At 53.4% G+C, this 15,918-nt stretch overlaps 1 protein-coding gene across 8 annotated transcripts; it reads left to right on the forward strand.

Moving 5' to 3' along the window:
- The first annotated feature begins 1,172 nt into the window (after positions 1–1,172).
- LOC101831787 (chloride channel protein ClC-Kb) lies at positions 1,173–13,109 on the forward strand. Of its 8 annotated transcripts, none has more exons than XM_040757505.1 (21): positions 1,173–1,328; positions 1,813–1,919; positions 2,548–2,676; positions 2,986–3,114; positions 4,393–4,532; positions 4,878–4,955; positions 5,029–5,107; positions 5,493–5,618; positions 5,953–6,037; positions 6,114–6,215; positions 6,766–6,850; positions 7,101–7,274; positions 7,763–7,832; positions 7,971–8,081; positions 8,437–8,650; positions 9,427–9,560; positions 11,630–11,718; positions 11,875–11,958; positions 12,166–12,252; positions 12,549–12,596; positions 12,950–13,109. In XM_040757505.1, the coding sequence occupies exons 2-20, from the start codon at positions 1,820–1,822 to the stop codon at positions 12,594–12,596; spliced, it is 2,064 nt and encodes a 687-aa protein (XP_040613439.1). In that variant the 5' UTR covers positions 1,173–1,328; positions 1,813–1,819; the 3' UTR covers positions 12,950–13,109. The 8 variants fall into 8 exon arrangements, with proteins under 8 accessions (XP_040613439.1, XP_040613438.1, XP_040613435.1 ...); XM_040757504.1 differs by having other exon boundaries at positions 12,953–13,109; XM_040757501.1 differs by having other exon boundaries at positions 12,549–12,592.
- Positions 13,110–15,918: the final 2,809 nt, after the last annotated feature.

The following is a 15,918-nucleotide window of genomic DNA, read 5'->3' on the forward strand; positions in this document are numbered from 1 at the left end:
AAGGGTGTGGAGGCCACTGAACAGCAGAGCAGTGCTGCCAACACACACACACACACACACACACACACACATGCACGCACACACACACGCACGCACGCACGCACATGAACACATACCCACAGATGCATGCGCACACATAGATACACATGCACACACATACATGTGTATACATACACACATGCACACACACACTCATATGTACACATACACACACCCACAGATACATGCACACACATAGACACACAATAACACATAAATGTGTACACATATGCACATGCACACACATATATGCCTTCACTCATGCACACTCACACAAGCTTCTTTGCCATCTCCCCATGACATTTTCTCAGAGGGCCCAGCCAGACCCACAGCTCCTATGGAGGGGCAGTTTTCTGAGATTTAGGGGAGAGGTGAACAGCTCATTCCCTTGCCTTGTGGTCTCCAGCCCTCCCCGTTCACCACCCTTGTCCTCCTCCCCTCCCCTGAACAAGATGGACTGTCACCGGACGTTGGTGGCACACGCCTTTAATCCCAGGACTCGGGAGGCACAGACAGGCAGATCTCTGTGAGTTCGAGGCCAGCCTGGTCTACAGAGCGAGTTCCAGGACAGGCTCCAAAACAATACAGAGAAACCCTGTCTCTAAGAACAAATGAAAGCAAAAACAGAAAAAGATGGGACTGTCAAAGTGAGCCCACAGACAGTGTGCATGCTTAGGTGTCAGGCAAGCCGTGGCAGGAGTCCAGCTTCTGACCCTCAGCCTCTAGGGTCTCTGAGGTGGTGGCATTGGGCACATGCCACCACTCCAGCTGGCCTCTGTGATTTTTGGACAAGAAGCCTCACAGTTCTGAGATACCACTATGGGCCATCTCCCTGGATTGGGGAGAACTCAGTCATTTGGGGCAGTTCTGAGTATAGTGGGGCCAGCCATGGTGACCACATTGCCCTCTACCCATGAGCCTTCTGCTCCTTTCCGTGTTCAGCTGAGCGCCCAGACCCAAGGCTCAGCTGCAGTACAGGACCTTCACTACCCTGCATGTTCCCAGGCCTAGACCCCAGGAGGCCCCGGGGATCTGCAGCTGGCTTGCAGGCTCCTTCCGCCTAGCTCTGTAGCTGAGACAATCTGCCCCTCCCAACTCCCCAGTAGTTTCCTGGTCGGTCAGTCTGGTGAGTTCTGACCAGTTTCTCAAGGACGTTCTTAATGGCTTCCTTAACCTCAGGAGGGGAGGGTGTTGACTGGTGGAGGGCACACCTGTCCAGGTGCACGGGGCTACAAACAAAGAGGCTGTGTCGGAGGTCCTGTCTGGGCTTCAGCAGGACGCGCTGGCAGGTGAGGGTCAGCTGGGTGCTGAGTGGGGCAGGGACTTGGACTTGGACAGCATCTGCCGGGGCCATGCAAACATGGAGAGGGCGGGTGTGGGACCTTGAGGGGTTTCCCTCAAGGATCTCCTTCGGGACTTGGGGGGTCTTCTGGCCTCCAGAGGATGGCTATAGGACATCACAGCTGCCCATGGGGACCACAGAGACAGGCTATCCCTGGGCAAGATGACCACCCTGCCAAGTAGAAGGAGCCTAGGGTCTCGGGGGTAGCAGTGGGAGTTAAAACAGGGAATTGATTCTGATTAGGACTTTTGGACACGGAAGGACGCATTAGAACGACCACCTTGTGTATAAACAGAACCTTCCAGACGGGCACACAAAATCCCCTCTGGGTCAAGCGGGAGCATGAGCACGCACAGTACACACATTGGGATCCCCTGGAAGTGGGGCACAGGTACACAGTGACTCACTCACAGCTGCCCACCTGTTGTCAGAGAAACAATGGAGGAATTAGTGGGGCTTCGTGAGGGCTCCTCTGGGAAGCCAGTGACTCTGCAGGAACTGTGGAGACCATGCCCTCGCATCCGCAGAAACATCCACGGTGAGAACAGACCCCACCCCCCACCCCCGCTTTCAGAGTCCGCACAGAACAACACTCACCCTAGGCCCAAGATTGTCCTCCCCGATTCTGTTTGCCCCCAGATGACACACCCAGTCTCTTGGGTGGCAAGGGGGAAGGGTCTGTATGTTCACTTTGAATCTGTCTTTGTAGCCAGCCGGCAGAGAAAACAGGGACCCCAGAAAAAGGCAGAGTAGAGGCCCAGGCACGGGTGAGCGTCAAGGTGGGGCCGGCAGCTGGGGACTAGGATACAGCCCTCCCCACAGAGCTCTCTCGGATGTAGACCCTATGCAAATACTGACCAGAGCTGCAACGTCAGGCTTTTCCGATCCCCGATCCCCACCCCCACCCCCTTTAACCATTCCTCCAGCTCCCAGTAGGGAGGAGAGCAAGGGGAGGCCTAAGGTCTTCTGTAGGGGACAGGCATGGCACTCACAGTGCCACCAAACACACTTGCCGTAAATCATGCTGGATCCCTGTGTGAGGTAGGGCATCTCTTCATCATTTGGACTTTGTCCCTGGGGTTCCTACCCTGTCCTGCCTGGCCCTCCCTGTCCAAAGCCTGAGCAGCTCCTCGGGGAAGGAGCTGTGACCCCAGTGTCCTGCCCAGGGGCCCTGGAGTGGCTGAAAGAGCGGCTGTTCCGTGTGGGTGAGGACTGGTACTTCCTGATGGCCCTCGGGGTGCTCATGGCTCTGATCAGCTATGCCATGAACTTCGCTATCGGGAGTGTGGTCAGAGGTAAGGCCTCCTCCGGGCGCGCGCGCGCACACACCTTCAGAGCGATGGGATTCCTACACACGCTTGGGATTCCAGCTGGACCACCGGGGCAGTGGGGTGGGAACAAAGCTGGGACCGGCCGTGCCTGGAATCGAGCCTTGCTTGGCTCTTGACGCGCTGCGTGTCTGTGGGCAGGCTCTGTGCCCCATCTACACAGAGAGCTCTCCTTTGAGCTTGGCCACCCTGTTCTCTCTCTCACCTTGCGTCACAGTCTGACCTCCCAGGGCTGTAGAGGTTCTGGGGGGCTCCCTGACTGCTTGGCATTTCCAGCGCACAAGTGGCTGTATCGAGAGATTGGGGACAGCCACCTGCTCCGATATCTCTCCTGGACTGTGTACCCTGTGGCCCTCCTGTCCTTCTCGTCCGGCTTCTCACAGAGCATCACGCCGTCCTCTGGAGGTGAGTCATGGGCACCGGGTTGTTTCTGTCCAGCCTGCCTTGTCCTGCGGTCCCCATGGGTCAGTTGTTAGTTACGGAATGAGGACCGGTGCGATGGATGGAGCCATGGAGAGCATATTATTAGTAGTTTATTATAGCGAGACCGAAAGGGGGGAGACAGACATGAGAGAGAGGGAGAGGAAGACGAGAGAGAGAGAGAGAGAGAGAGAGAGAGAGAGAGAGAGAGAGAGAGAGAGAGGATGAGAAGATGAGAGGATAAGTGGATAAGTGGGCAGGGGTTTGTCCTTTAAAGGGGTCCTTGCACCTGTGTGCAGACTCGTTCTCGTGGAACTCTGGGCTGGCCAGAGTGCTGCCTGAATTAATCCTGCCAGGTAGCAGGGCAGGCCAGAGTAATGCCTGAACCTTTCATCAGTAGTGACCCCATGTAAGGGCTGAGGAAGCAGGCTTGGAAGAGCCAGGCCATTCATCCAAAGTCAGCAGGGGACCCAGGACATCACCAGCTCTGTCTGACTTCCCCAGGCTCCTCTGGGCCAAGAAGGAGGATCGGTTCCCATTCTGGACGATAGCCAATGGCCGGATCCCCTAGGCCTCTGGAGCCTTCTCCAGCTACAGGCTGGGGGAATCTTGAGGGTACATCTGACCCCCAGTTTCTTCTTCTGGCTACTGTTACGAATCCTACTCATGAGGAGTATGAGGCTGTTTGTGACTTTTCCTGGGGAGACACAAACGTGTGCTCATCCCATGTAGAGAACCAACAACAGACCAAAGCAATGACTCCACATTAAGGAAGGCTTGAGCTGGGGCTGGAGAGATGGCTCAGAGGTTAAGAGCACTGACTGCTCTTCTAGAGGTCTTGAGTTCAGTTCCCAGCACCCACATGGTGTTCACAACTGTCTGTAATGAAATCTGGTGCCCTCTTCTGGAGTGTCGGTATATATGCAGACAATTTTGTTTTTGAGACAGGGTTTCTTTGTGTAGCTTTGGAACCTGTCCTGGAGCTCACTCTGTAGACCAGGCTGGCCTTGAACTCACAGAGATCCACCTGCCTCTGCTTCCTGATTTCTGGGATTAAAGGCATGCGCAGCCATAGCCAGCTTATTTCTTGAATCTTAAACAGCCTCTTTCCCTGTTCTAGGAGGGAAAGTTTCAATTCAGAAGAAACAGCTACACAAGAGAGGCTCTGCAGGAAAGGGTCCCAAGGGTGCTGTGTACGCAGGATGCTAAAAGAATTAATGCAAACCCTTTCTTTCCCCCTCTTCCTCCACCTATCTGGACCAGGGTCTGGGATCCCAGAGGTGAAAACCATCTTGTCTGGTGTGATCTTGGAGGATTACCTAGACATCAAGAACTTTGGGGCCAAGGTGACGGGCCTCTCCTGCACCTTGGCAACGGGCAGTACCTCCTTCCTGGGAAAACTGGTACAGATGTGGAGGGCCCACCCGCCATCCTACTGTCCTGCCCTGACTCCATAATCCATACTACAGCCAGCCTAGCCTTGGGGAGCCCACTCTTGGGGGAGCACATCCAGGTCCCCAAATGTGACAAAAACCATCTTGGGGTAGTGGAGGGCTAGGACAAGGATGTGACGCTAGTCCATTGCTGGACAAGGCTTGTACCTTTCTTCCCTCGGCCCTAAGCAGGAAGAAGAGGTGGAAGAGGAGGAAAAAAAGAGGAGAGGAAGAAGGGGAGAGGGGGATAGGAAAGGCGGGGAGGTAGGGTCCAGCTTCCCCAGCAAGGGTGTCCCCAGCTTCCTCACCCTGCAGGGCCCCTTCGTGCATCTGAGTGTGATTACTGCTGCTTACCTGGGCCGTGTGCGCACCAAAATCATCGGGGAATCTGAGGTGAGATGCTCGGGGTTGGGCCTCCTTAGGGAAGGGATGGAGAGAGCAGAGCTCAGGATACTGTTCTTCCCAGAACAAGATCAAGGAAATGGAAATGCTGGCCGCAGGAGCCGCGGTGGGTGTGGCCACAGTCTTCGCAGCCCCCTTCAGTGGTGAGAGCTCCTATACACACACACACACACACACACACACACACACACACACACACACATAGACACACACAGACAAGACACACACATACACACACACATAGACACAGACACACACACACACACATACACACACACATAGACACAGACACACACACAGACACACAGACACACACACACACATACACACACACATAGACACAGACACACACACAGACACACAGACACACACACACATACACACACACATAGACACAGACACACACACACAGACACATAGACACACACACAGACACATAGACACACACACAGACACACACACTCACACACACACACACTGTGCCCTGCAACCAGGGGATAGAGGTCTTTCTGTGCTGTGTGTCCCCAGGTGTCCTGTTCAGCATCGAGGTCATGTCCTCGCACTTCTCCGTCTGGGATTACTGGAGGGGCTTCTTCGCCGCCACCTGCGGGGCCTTCATGTTCCGCCTTCTGGCCGTCTTCAACAGTGAGCAGGGTGAGCCCCATGTGGGGACCTGGTCTCTGCCCTCCCTTTTCTGCGACTCCTCCTTCCTTCTCCTCTGTTTCTGCTCCTGCTTCCTTCCCTCCAGTCCTTCCTCTTCCCCGTCCTTCTAAGAGAACCCAGGGTCGGATCTGTGTTAAGCAGGGATGCTGTGGGTGGAGAGCCCTAAGGGAGATGTTAGTCTACCCGGGAGACTAGCCAGGTGCCTAGAATTGCAGGGAAATTGGAGAGCTGGGTCTGATACTGCATCCGACCCTGCGTGAGTTATTCTGAGACTGGTTTGGGGGGAGAAGGTTGGCCTCACATCTGCACTTTTTTCCTTCTCCAGAGACCATCACCTCCATCTACAAGACCAGCTTTCGGGTGGACATACCTTTTGATTTACCGGAGATCTTCTTTTTTGTGGCCCTGGGGTGAGTAGGGCCCTAAACTCTGAACACCATACTCAAGCTAGAGTGGTTCTGGTCTAACTCCCACCTCCATGCCCAGGGCCATCTGTGGCGTTCTGAGCTCCTGGTACAACTTCTGCCAGCGAATGTTCTTAATCTTCCTCAAGGCCAATGGGTTCACGTCAAAGCTGCTAGCCACCAGGTAGGCTGGGGTCCTCAGGGAGTGGCCTACTTCCAACCTTCCATAAAGACCCACCCCTTCCACTGAACCCTTCTTCCCACTAACCCTCGGGAGCTCCTCCTAGCTCAGGCTTCACTTGTGGTCCCCTGACAAGTCCTACAGTTGCTGCCCTGCTTGTGTGAAAATCAAGTCCCTCACTGAATCTGTCTGATCCCTGCATACCTCCCCCTCCCTGGCCCCTCCCTCCTCTCTGCCATCCTCCCTCATGCATACCTGCCTTTAGCATTCCTTATGCCCTAGGTCAGCAAGGTCAACCCCCATCCTGGCCTGCTAGTCCCTTTGTGTCCCCAACTCTCCTGCAGCCCCTCCCCATCTCACACCAGGTCTCCTGGGCTCAATTATCTCTTTCTTCTTGAGGGGGCCGAGAGGGCATCTGGGAGTCTCCCTTTCTCCTCCATTGTCCTTTCTTCATTGTGAATGCCCAGGCTGTGGGGAAGGAGAGAAGGCAAAGTAGAACTCTTGTTCCCCACAGCAAGCCCTTGTACAAACCGGAGCTCCCTTTCTCTCACAGCAAGCCCTTGTACACAGCTCTGGCTGCCCTGATCCTGGCCTCCGTCACCTATCCACCTGGTGTGGGCCGCTTCATGGCTTCCCGGGTAAGGGGCGCTGAACTTGGTGGTGGCAATGGAAAACCCTCATTGTCCCTTCCATGTGTACTTTTTCATCGGGTCCCCTCGAAACCCACTAAGGAAAATGTCCATGGGTCGTGTTTCAGAAGACAAGGCTGGAGCTCAGCAAGGGCAGAGCCATCGTCAGGGTCCCTAACTGGGAAGGGTACAGTAGGTGGGGCTCAGGTGGGCAGCGGGATGGATGGCGACATGTTGACCTGCCGCTGCCTCTGCCCAGCTGTCCATGGAGGAGCACTTGAAGACACTGTTTGACAACAACTCATGGGCATTGATGACCAAGAACTCGTCCCCACCCTGGCCAGCGGAGCCAGATCCCCAGAACCTGTGGCTGGAATGGTGTCACCCACAGTTTACTGTCTTTGGGACACTAGTCTTCTTCCTGGTCATGAAGGTGATGGCCAGTCCTGGGTGAAGGGCTGCTTCCTGAGCTGAAGCCTGGAGCCCTGCCTCCTGTGTCCAGGTCCCTGATCTGACCCTGACCCACTGCGAGCCTCAGAGACTCTCCCAGCCTCAATTCCTCCCCTTTTCTCCTGCTCCTTCATTTGAGGGGTGTAGTCTCACTATGTAGGCCAGGCTTGTAACTTGTGCTCCTCCTGCCTCAGTCTCCCAGGTGCTGGGTGACAGTCATGACCCATGGCAACTAGCTCAGTTCCCTTATCTTTACAAAAATGCACCTGTGTGTGTGTGTGTGTGAGTGTGTGTGTGTTTGGTGTGTGTGTGTGTGTGTGTGTGCATGTGCACGAGTGTGTGCCAGCTTTACCAAGGCTTGCCAGATGCTGCCGTGGGCCCCGCCTTTTCTCTAGGAGCCTCCCATCCCCCCTTGTTCATGCCCTACTGTTTGCTTCTAACTCCTGCCGTGTGGGTACCACCTCCCTACAGTTCTGGATGCTGATCCTGGCCACCACCATCCCCATCCCCGCTGGGTACTTCATGCCCATATTTATCTACGGTAAGACCGGGATCTGAGAGGGTTCAGTGGCACCAGAGCCGTGGCTGCCCCATGCCATCTCCCTCCCAAGGTGGTGTTGGGGATGGGGCAGAGTTTGAGAGCCTTAGGGTCGTTTCCTTCACCATGAGTCTGTGGCAGGAGCTGTCATCGGGCGCCTCTTGGGAGAGTTTTTGTCTGTCGCCTTCCCGGAGGGCATCGTGGCTGGAGGTGATGTCAATCCCATTATGCCTGGGGCCTATGCTCTGGCAGGTGAGTGGACCGAGGGTCAGCAGGTGGGCAGACCTCATGGGTTTGACTGCAACAGGGGACATGCATGAAGTAGTCACTGAACCTTGCAGTGTGTCCCTCACTCCTCAGTAGCCCTGTCCACTCCCTGAGCCGTTCCATCCCCCAAGCTCCCCAGCTTCCTTCCTCTTGATTTATCCCCCATCCTCCACCTGCTCTGAATCTCTTTCCTCATGCCACGACCAGGTACTCCTGACAGTCACATGCTCTTTACACACTGCTGAACCTAACCGAGGTCACACTATTCCCATCCTGCCCTCTGGGTGAGCCTGACTGCTGGCCCGAGTCACCCACCGTGACCGTGGCTCTGTCCCTGCAGGAGCTGCTGCCTTCTCGGGGGCGGTGACTCACTCCATCTCCACAGCGCTGTTGGCCTTTGAGCTGACCGGGCAGATTGTTCACGCACTGCCTGTGCTGATGGCGGTGCTGGTGGCCAATGCCATCACTCAGAGCTGCCAGCCTTCCTTCTACGAAGGCACCATCATCGTCAAGAAGCTGCCATACCTGCCGTGGATTCGTGGCCGCAAAATTGGGTGAGCCTCAGGCTGGCTGATGGAGCGATGATGCCCAGAGTGGTCTGGGGTTGGAGGGACTTCTGGAAAACACCAGCACAGCTGACCTTGAACTGTAGGGGTTAGGGCTGATACATAACCACCCTCTGGTCCTCAACATCCCCAGAGCCCCATGTGCTGGGTGAGGACCTGGGTCTCTGTCAGGCGAGGCTGATAGGGAATGAGCACCAGGTCGGGGAAGCCCTTCTCTTTCCTACCCCGGCTCTGACGGCCTTTGTGGGCGGTTGGCATGCAAATGGGCTCTGAGAAGCTTCCTTGACCAGTTTGTGCCCTAGCTTCTTTGGTCCCCAAGTGGCACATCTCAAAGACTTCAAGAGTCACTGAATTCAAGACCCAGCTCCAAATAAGCCTGTTTCCCAGCCTTTAAGATAACTGGGTGGTTCTAGCTGGGTGGTGGTGGCACATGCCTTTTAATCCCAGCACTTGGGAGGCAGGCAGATCTCTGTGAAGCCAGCTGGTCTACAGAGCTAGTTCCAGAACAGCTAAAGCTGTTACACAGAGAGAAACCCTGTCTCAAAAAATTATGGTTGGGGGGTCACTGCAACACGAGGAACTGTTTTAAAGGGTTGCAGCATTGGGCAGTTGAGAGCCACTGGTCTAGAACCTATGGGCCCCTCCAAACCCATCCTTGAGAAACATAGGTTCTCTCCCAGCTTGGCTTGGGATGACCCTGCCCTGCCCCAGGGGCTGTTATCTCCCTATCCCAGAGCCTGACCATTGCCTCCCTCTGCCCACAGCTCCTACCCCGTGACTGTGGAGCACTTCATGAACTGTACCCTCACCACGCTGGCCAAGGACATGTCCCTGGAGGAGGTGATCAGGGTCGTGCTCTCCACAGATGTGACCCAGTACCCCCTGGTGGAGACTACAGGTATGTAGCAGCTTCAAGGAGAAGGCGGGCTGCCTGGGAGGAAGGGTTGGCCTTCCCTGGGCTTTCCTCCAAGGCCCCCAGTGGCAGGTACGCAAGGGTGACCATGGTGTCAGATCTGCTCCTTACCCCAGGCTCTCCAATTGGGTGGCTGTGTGAGCTGGGCCCAATGCCTTAATTTCTCTGAGTTTCATTTCTTCGTGGAGAAAATGAACCTAAAAACCACTCTGGAGAAAGTAGGGTGATACAGAGATGAGGGGTGTTTGTAAGACGGCCCAGGACTGATTCTTTGGATTCTGGGGACCAAGCCTCCTGTGCTAACACTGAGGATGGGGCTACTGCTAGGATCTTCCAGAAACTTCTCCTTCCATCCCTGAGTGCCCCATCCACCCCTTTCCGTTCTTTCAGTTGCCAAGATGAACACATCCTTTTTTGATTTTTTTTTTGTTTTGGTTTTTCGAGACAGGGTTTCTCTGTATTGTTTTGGAGCCTGTCCAGGAACTTGCTCGGTAAACCAGGCTTAGTCTCGAACTCACAGACATCCACCTGCCTCTGCCTCCCGAGTGCTGGGATTAAAGGCGTGCGCCACCACCGCCCGGTGATGAATGCATCCTTTTAAAGACAGATGAATGGTGTCAATTCTTAGGGAGGAATCTAACCTGGGCACCCTCTCCAGTTCATAGCACAGTACCTAGGTGGGGAGGAACTACCTGAGCCTCTCCAGGGCGCCTGTTCATCCATGCGTCCCCTCTCTGCAAATGAGCTGGGGTGCATACTTGTCCGGAGTAGCACTGGTGACCATTTTCCCTTGAGCAGGCCCCTTGAGTGGTGAGCGACGGGCACCACCAGTGTCACTTATATGCCCACATCAAGAAGAATAAAGTCAGTCAGCACCAAGAGAAGGAAGGGTGGCTATACCTCTGGAGTTCCATGAACTGCAGTGTTCTTGTGTAGAAGACTTGGAGGGTCACCATAGGCTCCCCCCAACATCAGAAACTTCACCACCCTTCACTAATGGGACAACTCTAGCATTATGGGAGAGATCATGGCAAACTTTTTTTTATTTTTTATTTTTTATTTTTTTTTGGTTTTAACGAGACAGGGTTTCTCTGTATTGTTTCGGAGGCTGTCGGTCCAGCCCGGCCTCGAACTCACAGAGATCCTTCTGCCTCTGCCTCCCGAGTGCTGGGATTAAAGGCGTGCGCCACCACCGCCCGGCCGGCAAACTTTTTTTTAAAAACTTATTTCACATTAAGGATGGCCCTGCCAAGAGGCTTCACCTCCTAGAATTGGTTTTGGACGCAGAACTCCCAATGAGACCGACCTTGGCTCTGGATCCCCACAGTCCACCCAGGAAGTAGCTGCTTTCTAAAATGAGGGAGGGCACTTCTATTGTATTATCCAGTTGCCAAGTGTGTTTTGTGGTGTTAGGGACTGAATCTAGGGCCCGGGGCTAAGCTAGCCCTCTGCCACTGAGCTACAGCTGTGTTTAGTCCTAGGGTATTTATTTCCTGGACAGAAGAGAAAATACCAATCTGGATCCTCAGTGAAGAATGCCTACCAACTCTCGGGATGCCTGTAAACTCCCACCATGCATCCAGGCTATTTAGGCTGGTTTAGCCCCAGCACTTAGTAGGAGCTCAGATTATAGTGAGCCTCAGGGCTCACTCTTCCATTGACTTGACTCAGATTTTAAACAACTGGGTGGAAAGCAGAAGAGGAGATCCAGCTGTGATACCCAAAGGCCAAGAGGCTACTGTCCCCAGCTTCCCGGTCCTAAAATGGGAGGCTTGGGTATCCAGAATATCTGCTAGCCCGCTAGCAGCCTTGCCTAGCTGCCCTCAGCTGCCATGTCAGCGTGGAAGCAAAATGGTTTAGGACAACAATTAACCCACCAAAGTCTCGGTTTCCTGGTCTGTAAACTGTGTGATACGCATCCTAAAAGACCACGCACAAGCTTACCCGCTGTTTCCTCAGACATGAGAGCACCCCGCATGTTCTCAGCACATAGTAGGTGCTCAGCGAATGTGACCTCCATGTTCATGATGTGTGCCTCCCTGTGTACCGTCTAGAGTCTCAGACCTTAGTGGGGGTTGTACAAAGAGCACACTTGGTGCAAGCCCTTCAGACCGAGCCATCGTCCTGGGCTCCAGGCCAACAGGTGGGTCCTCTTGCCAGGTGTGGTCACAGGGTGGGGCTGGTGAGCTGGGCTGTGAAGGGAGGGGATGGCTAAGCTCTTAGGGAGAGGAGTTTGGACAGCAGGATCTAGAAGCTGGTGCCTGGCCAGGGCCCCCATGGTCCTTTCCCCTATCTCCAGCCCTGTCTCCAGGATATCTTGGCTAGTGGCTGCCCCACACAACCAGTGACACTGCAGCTGTCCCCAGAGACCTCCCTGCATGAGGTAAAGGGAGAGTTAGAGCGTGGGGGTGGAGGTGGAGGTCTAATGGTGGACCCCCAGGTTCGGTCTGTCGGAGGCTTCACTGAGATCTTCACGTGGAGTCTGGCGACCCCCAGTGGTCGGGTTGCACATTGCAGCCTACTCATCTGATACGGAGAAGGGTGTGTGTGGGCAGAGGGATGTCAGCCTTACCTCTCAATGCCCCTCCAGACGCACAACCTCTTTGAGTTGCTGAACCTTCAGTTGCTGTTCGTCACATCACGGGGCAGAGCTGTGGGCTCTGTGACCTGGGTGGAGGTACTAGGATCTTGAGGGCGGGACAAAGCTGAGGATGTGGGAGCATCAAATTTCTTCTGCCAAAGCTTAAGGACTCTAATGTAACCACTTTCCGGATGACAGGGACCACTGGGCCGGCCTGGGAGCCAGTCAACATGCTGCCACTCTCTGGGTTCATTGACACTATCTATGCATGGGGCGGGACCCTGCCGCAAATCTTCCCCAGGGAAGGAAGCCACCAGTTCCTAAGACCCCGAGGAGGGACGTCCTCACCTCCTCTAACTGTTTCTCCTCCCTGTCCTCTACTTCTCTGTTAGTTGAAGAAAGCAATTTCAACCCTGACCAACCCGCCCACCCCCAAGTGAGTCGGTGTGTGTGTGTGTGTGTGTGTGTGTGTGTGTGTGTGTGTGGCAGCGGGGTTGGGGAGCAGCCTGGTAGGGTGGCAGGGGGGGTGACAGCCTGGAGGTGGCAGTCTGGGTGTCAGCAGCATGGGGGACAGCAACCCTGAAGTCCACAGTCTGGAGAGTGGGGGGGGCAGCATCCTGGGGCAGCATCCTGGGGCAGCAGCAGGATCGGGGGCAGCATCCTGGGGGCAGCAATGGGATGGGGGGCAGCAGCAAAATGGGGGGTGGAGCAGCAAGATGGGGGCAGCAGCGGGATGGGGAGCAGCCTGGTACCCAGTCCCTCAGCTGCTGCACAGATCGGTTTCTTGGCACAGCAGGGCACCTCCACTCAAGCAAGAAGAGAGCCCCCATCCTGAAGGAGCGGAGAGTGAATGAAGACATGGATGTGTACTGTCACCAAGGGGACTCCTGTGCATTCTGGGATTGTCTGTTGCCAACCAAGAGCTTCTGAGAACAATAAAACTGGTGTCTAGAGTCACCGTCTCTCTTCTTCTCCCTTCAGGGTGTGCAGAGTGAGGCACAGGGCTTCTGGTTCAAATAGGCCTCCCTTAGTGTCCCTTCTACACCATGGCAATCAAGGACTTCCCTTGAGTGTTCAATCACTGCAATTATTCTGTCTGTCCAGACAATGGTCACGGTGATCTCTGTCCCCTAAGGACCAAAATTCATGCTACAGACTTGGCCTGTGCCCTCCCCACCCCCACCCCTCAACTCAGAAACGGCGAATCCTGTCTTACACCACTCATCCTCTCCAGGGGACAGCTCCGACCTGACCACTGGGCACTCCAGCCCTTCCACTCAATCAGGTGACAGCCTCAACATAAGTCCAGGGTACCCCAATGCCGCAAACCACCCCATTATCTGTACCCCAATCCTCATGTCTGCTCACAACCCTGAGTATGGAGTGCCCACACAGTTCACAACCAATGGACACCTTGTCTGCCACACCCACACTGAGCCCTTCGGGCTCCTATGTTCTGTTCACTTAGAGTCCATACCTACTTTCATCCCCCACCATGTCCTATTCCCGGGAACATCCCTGTCCAGGGGGACTTTTGTCCTCAGAAAAACCACACCTTTCATTTCCATTCTGACCTAGTTCCCACCCCCACCCCACTCCCAGTCTATGACCCTACAGTTCTAAAGGGGGTAAAAAAATACAGAAAAGAAAGGAAGGAAAGAAGAGAGGGAGGGAGGGGAAAGGAGGGAGGGAGGGAGGGAGGAAGGGAGGGAGGGGGATCCAGCAGTGGTGGCTCATACCTTTAATTTTAACATCCGGGAAACAGGGACAGCCTGGCTTACAACATGAGTTCCAGGTCAGCATGGCTATGTAGTGAGCCCTTGTCTCAAAAAAAAAAAAAAGGCTGGAGAGCTGGCTCAGCAGTTAAGAGCATTGACTGCTCTTCCAGAGGACTGGGGTTCAATTCCTAGCACCCACATGGCAGCTCACAACTGCCTGTAACATGAAGATCTGACACCCTCACACAAACACACACACAGGCAAAACACCGATACATATAAAATAAAAATAAATAGATTAAAATAAAAAAATAAACACAAAGATGGAGCGAGAATGAGGAAGACACTTGACATCAGCCCTCCCCACACATGGTGCATGTACACCAACACACACATGCACACTGACACATGCAAATGCACACTGACACACACATATGAACACTGACACACAAATGCACACTGATACACACATACATGCACACTGACACACACACATGCGCACTGACACACACATACAAACACTGACACACACATGCATGCACACTGACACACACATACAAACACTGACACACACATGCACACTGATACACACATACATGCACACCGACACACACATACAAACACTGACACACACATGCACACTGATACACACATACATGCACACTGACACACACACATGCATACTGACACACAAACATACACATTGACACACATACATGCACACACATGAAAAACTGAAAGAAGGCTGCAGCCACAGCTCAGTGATAGAATGCTTGTCTAGCATGTGTAAGAACCTGGTGGCAGGGCCAGGTATTGATGGCGCATGGCTTTAATCCCAGCACTCGGGAGGCAGAGGCAAGCGGATCTCTGTGAGTTCGAGACCAACTAAGAGCTAGTTTCAGAACAGCCTCCAAAGTCACAGAGAAAACCTGTCTCGAAGAACCAAAACCCCCCAAAAAAAGAACCTGGGGCAGTGGCAGACAGATCTCTGAGTTCCAGGTCTACAGGGTGAGTTCCAGGACAGCCAGGGCTACACCGAGAAACCCTTTCTAGAAACAAGCAAACAAACAAGCAAATTATAAAAGCAAATAAGAACTAGATTCACTCCCCTAAAGAAAAACAAAAACAAATGGTTTTTTAAAGCACTGAAACATATTCAGAAGGAAATCAACCACATTCACAAATCTACAAAAAATAGAAAAAATCTAGCAAAGTAATAATAATAAATAAAGTAGACATAGTGGTGCATGCCTTTAACCCCAGCACTCCAGAGTCAGAGGCAGGAGGATCTCTGAGTTCAAGGCTAGCCTACTCTACAGAACAAGTTCCAGGAACCATGGCTACACAGAGAACTGAACAACCTTTATGATGAAAGTTAGAATATATCAGTTAAAGATGTTGAAGAGAAACTCCCAGAATGAAGAGACATCACATGTCCATGGAATGGAAGAATTAAATTGTTAAAATATCCATATTACCAAAGTTATACAGATTCAATTCAACTTTCTATCAAAATACCAATAATACTCTTTTTAAAAATTAATTGATATTTTATGCTCATTGGTGTTTTGACTACACATATGTCTGTGTGAGGGTGTCAGGTCTCTTTGGTAGTGGAGTTATATTATAGACAAGCCTGAGCTGTTGTGTGGGTGCTGGGAATTAAACCTGGGTCCTCAGGAAGAGCAGCCTGTGCTCTTAACCACTGAGCCACCTCTCCAGCCCCCAACAATCTACACAGAACCAGCCCCTGGGATAGAGAAATGGCTCAGGAGTTCTCGCAGAGGATCTGAGTTTGGTTCCCGTTGGCTGCTACAGACCACAGAATTATGCAGTGACAGTTCAGTGCATACTTCAGGGCTCAATCTGTCAGAGATTGCTTAGCTCTTGAAGGACAAGATGTCATTTAGAAATGAGGGATATTGTCACCAGAGATGCACACCTCATTAACATCTGCAAGGCAATAAGGAATCTTGCCTTCTGAATGTGGCAGCTGTCCCCCTTGCAAATTCCTGTGTGAAAAGCTCTTTCCCTCACAGCACTG

Source organism: Mesocricetus auratus, unplaced genomic scaffold (assembly GCF_017639785.1).
Source record: "Mesocricetus auratus isolate SY011 unplaced genomic scaffold, BCM_Maur_2.0 Super-Scaffold_100014, whole genome shotgun sequence".
In the NCBI taxonomy this organism is placed as follows: Eukaryota; Metazoa; Chordata; class Mammalia; order Rodentia; family Cricetidae; genus Mesocricetus; species Mesocricetus auratus.